The 4,640-nt window shown below is 46.7% G+C and overlaps 1 protein-coding gene across 1 annotated transcript; it reads left to right on the top strand.

The window, feature by feature from the left end:
• Positions 1–2,015: 2,015 nt before the first annotated feature.
• Positions 2,016–2,874, top strand: LOC115459408 (claudin-4-like). The gene has a single exon (XM_030189238.1). It carries the CDS (start codon positions 2,052–2,054, stop codon positions 2,679–2,681), a length of 630 nt encoding a protein of 209 aa, XP_030045098.1. The 5' UTR covers positions 2,016–2,051; the 3' UTR covers positions 2,682–2,874.
• Positions 2,875–4,640: the final 1,766 nt, after the last annotated feature.

Below are 4,640 nucleotides of genomic sequence, written 5' to 3' on the forward strand. Positions count from 1 at the left end.
CTCAAAGTGACATATTCCAACACTATAATGAAATAAAATATTTTTTTCCACCTTTGTTGTCTGGTGACTTTGTTTCTCTGATCATGCTGGCCCAGTATCTGATTCTACTGCTCTCTATCTGTTCCCTTGACTCTGTTTCCAGGGCTTCCTTTCCATTTATTTCTTTTCTTTCCTTCTTTCTTCTTCTTTGGTCCTCCGCAGACATGACTGTACAGTGGATCCAGCTTCTGCCTATTTTCTCCATCCATGTGCAGTTTCTCTCCTCACTTCCTTTTCCCTCATCTAATCTCCTTCCTCTATCTTCCCTCCATATCCAGCATTTCTTCTCTCTCCCTTGTCCCTTCCCTTCCCTCCGTCCATGTCCAGAATTTATCTTGCCCTCCCCTCCATCCATGTCCTGAAACTCTCCTCTCTCCCCTGCCCCCCTCTATCCATCCATACCCAGCAATTGTCTTCTCTCCCCTGCCCCCTACCCTCCATGGCCAGCAATTCTCTCTTCCCCCTGCCCCCCTCTACCCATCCATGGCCAGCAATTCTCTTCTCTCCCCTGCCCCCCTCTACCCATCCCTGCCCAGCAATTGTCTTCTCCCCCTGCCCCCCTCTACCCATCCCTGCCCAGCAATTGGCTTCTCTCCCTTGCCCCCCTCTATCCATCCATGCCCAGCAATTCTCCTCCCTCCCCTGCTCCCAATCATGTCCAGCGATTCTCCTCCCTCCCCTGCCCTCCCCTCCCGCTCCCAAACATGTGCAGCGATTGTCCTTCGCCCCCACCGTCCCCCCCGCTCCCATCCATCTTGTTTATTACCTCTCCGTTGAAGCGCCGCATTATTTAAGCCCTGCTGCCTGTCTCCAGCCTTCCCTGCTTGCTTGATGAGTTCGTTCGTGCCCTTAGTCCCGCCTTCTGACATCAGAAGGCGGGACTAAGGGCACGAACGAACTCATCAAGCAAGCAGGGAAGGCTGGAGATGGGCAGCAGGGCTTAAATAACGAGGCGCTTCAATTGAGAGGTAATAAACAAGATGAATGGGAGCGGGAGGGGATGGTGGGGGCGAAGGACAATCGCTGCACATGTTTGGGAGCAGGAGGGGAGGTAAGCATGGCGCCCTCCTGCCATGCTTACCTCTGTAATGGAGCCGGCTCGCCCCAAACAACAACCGGCTTGCAAGAGCTGTCAACATTTAACAAGCGGCTCTTGCGAGCCGGACAGAGCTGGCTCCAGCACACCACTGGATATAGGCCCTTCTCTACAGTTCACTACACTGACCACTAGGCTACTCCTGGGACCTGCCTGCTGCTCTAACCAGAATGGCCATCATATCTGAAACTGTCATAGAGCCTGGTATGTACTGTTAGTGTCACATCTTAGGGGCTGGAAGGAGATCAGTGACCACTGGGGGAGTAAGGGGAGGTTATGCCCTAATCCCTCCAGTGGTCATTTAGGATATCTTTTGGTCACTTAATCATGATTGAAACAAGTCTAGCAAAAAAATGTTTTAAAAATTTCGCCCTAGACATTTTCATTTTAATTGCAGAAAAACATCTATCTTTTGGTGCTGCCCATGTCCCACCCAAAACACACCCCCAGTACGCTCCTTTGAAATGTGGACAAACTGTACAGCAAAATGTCTAAAATCAGGGTGTCAAAAAACTTGGATGTTTTTGAGAGAAAACCATCCTTCTACCACCGTATTACTTTTTGGGGATGTTTATTTGTTTTGAAAATGAGCACCAAGTTATAATAATAGGATGTGAATGTTATGTTAAAAAAGCAAAGAAGGTCTAATCCATTTCATAGGCTTACCACTTGACTCCCTGTCATCAGGAACAGTCTAAACCAGTTCAGGTTTTGCCTCCTCTGCAAGCTGAGATATGCTTACTGTAAAGAAACTGGAACTACAAGACTATAGATGCCCTGGTGGCATGCCCCCCACGACCACAGAGCCAGTTGTTACCTCAATCCAGTACTCTCTAATTGGGGTATTTATACAGACTATATTCTCATCCTCTTTGTGTCTGATATTCTCCCTCTTTTCAGGTTAGAGAGCAGTACAATGGGAGCATCAGGGGTCCAGCTGGTGGGCATCATCCTGGCCATTTGTGGTCTGATTGGGGCCATTGTGTGCTGTGCCCTACCTAAGTGGAAAGAGACCTCCTTCTCCGGTCAGAACATTGTGACAGCCCAGACCACCTGGGATGGGATCTGGATGACCTGTGTGGTCCAAAGTACAGGCCAGATGCAGTGCAAGACCCATGACTCCATGCTCCAGTTGGCATCAGACTTGCAGGCAGCCCGGGCCCTCACCGTGGTCAGCATTGTTCTAGCTGTATTTGGAGTGCTGGTGGCATTTGTGGGTGCTGAATTTACCACCTGTGTGGAGAATGAGAGCACCAAGTCCAAGATATCTCTAACTGCCGGCATTGTGGTGGCCATAGCCGGCTTGATGCTCATCATCCCTGTCAGCTGGTCAGCCAACACAGTGATTCGCAACTTCTACGACCCAACTACAGTGTCTAAGATGGAGCTGGGTGCCAGCATCTTCATTGGTTGGGCCTCCTCTGTCCTGCTGCTCATTGCTGGGGGGCTTCTCTGCTGCTTCCGCCCTCGAGGGAGTGGTGGCAGTTACTCAGCACAGTACTATGCCAAGAATGCACCCAGCGCACCCAGCAAGAACTATGTCTAAAACATTATATTGTTAGAAGATCTGTTTATACCTTATTAAGCATTACCTGATACCCTCTTAATGCTATTCTTTACATAAGTGAGAGGTGCTCAGGGTGAATACAACTTTGCTTGGGAATTAAAGTATGGCTTTTATTTAACTCAAATTAATAGACACAGTAATTAACAATTTTAATCAAGGTCTTATTAAAGAAATATGTGAAACTTAGAATATCTGTGTTGCAATAAGATGTTATGTTTAATGTTTCCACACAGAGTCAATACCACATATTTACTTTAGCTTACCCACTGTTTGCTCAAATGGACTAAAACTGTGCTATCTTCTGTCAGGCTAGCACTGTTCCAAAAAGAGTCTGATTTAAAAACAGAATTTCACTGTAGCAGCATTTCTGATGTTAGCTCAATTTGAATAGGAATTTCTTACCTATTTCCAGGGAGATATCCTTGCACCCCCCCTACCCCTTTTGGTGAGACATCTTTCTCCATGGCATATCTTTCCAGTCCCTCTGCAGGACTGGAATCCACTTTCTTTTACATATTGCAACTCACTCACTCTCCTACTCTAATTCTCCCACTCCCCTCCTCTCATTCTTTCTGGCACTCACACTCCTCTCACTCATTCCGGCTCTCTCTCACACTCTCTCATTCTGGCTATCTCTCACTCTGACTAATATCCAGGAAATCCTATGTTATATAGAATTTGTCTCCATAGTCATTAATGGTATGTCCTGTGATTGGCTGTTGACAGGCTAGCATGGAAATAATGGCGCTTGGCAATTTATGATTGGTCCAGCTTAATGAGGATTAAGTTATGGGGGTTGGTCCTATGAAGTAAAGGCCTAGGACCCAATGCATAAAGCTTACCATGCTTGGAACACTTGCTTTAGGCCAGTTGCAGCCTGTAGGGAGGACTTGAGAAGGGGGTCCACTGGACCACCAGGGATTTTCTGGAGGGGGAGGGGGGTCACTAGATTACCTTGGATTTTTTTTGAGTTGCAAGGGGGAGCTCAAGAGGGGGTCTGCTGGACTCTGGTAGACCCTCTCTCAAGCCCCCAACCCCATGCAACTCAAAAAAACTCCATAGTGGTCTAGTGACAAATGCATTTGACAGCTTTGAGTTGCAAACAGCAATCAATGCGCAAAGGGGCATGCATCTCATTTGCATGCCATCTCCTTTGTGCATCAGTCGCGCTGTTTGAGACTTGGTAAGCTCTCCCGCAGCAGCCATATTTAATGACTGTCTTTGGTCCCTAGTCAGCGTAAACATACACAACTCTTTCTCTGATAGGCCCATCAAAGGGGAGTCTCCGCAGACCTACCCTCTGACCACATTCATGGGCGGACATAATTAGTCTAGGTTGTCATGTGAGCTGTACCCAGGTCACCATCATAATTCTTCTGTCCATGATCTCACCTAGAGTAAACGGTCCACTCCATGTTGCAATGCTCTTTGGTACACTAGCTTAGATAAATAATACTGACAGATTAATTTTCCTAAAAACGGTTCAGGCCTGATTTAGGAAGCTGGGAAGCAAAGCCTAATTAGACCTAATATCCCTATAGCCTATAGGCCCACAGTCACCCCAAAAGGAACCATACTATTTCCCCCCTTTTATATCTGATATGTGAAAACATTGAAGATATAACAATATAATAAAAGAGTACAAACTGATATGCATCTAACATGATATATACTATCCAATACCACTGCCATATCTCTTGGGTTAGCTAACCATTTCACTAAAATGCTATCATTGAAATTCAAAACATTAACTATATCTACTACTACTACTTATCACTTATGTATAATCTCCTGAGAAATTGAGTTTGGAATTTTTCTCAGGGGATTACTAGGTTGCTGTAGAACTCTCCAGATTCACTGGGGGGGGGGGGGGGGAGCAAGGATGGGAGGGGAAATGCCCAGCCCAGAGAGAGGTTTAGGAAAGGAAGATTGACAATG

The sequence above is a fragment of the Microcaecilia unicolor genome, unplaced genomic scaffold, assembly GCF_901765095.1.
Source record: "Microcaecilia unicolor unplaced genomic scaffold, aMicUni1.1, whole genome shotgun sequence".
In the NCBI taxonomy this organism is placed as follows: domain Eukaryota; kingdom Metazoa; phylum Chordata; class Amphibia; order Gymnophiona; family Siphonopidae; genus Microcaecilia; species Microcaecilia unicolor.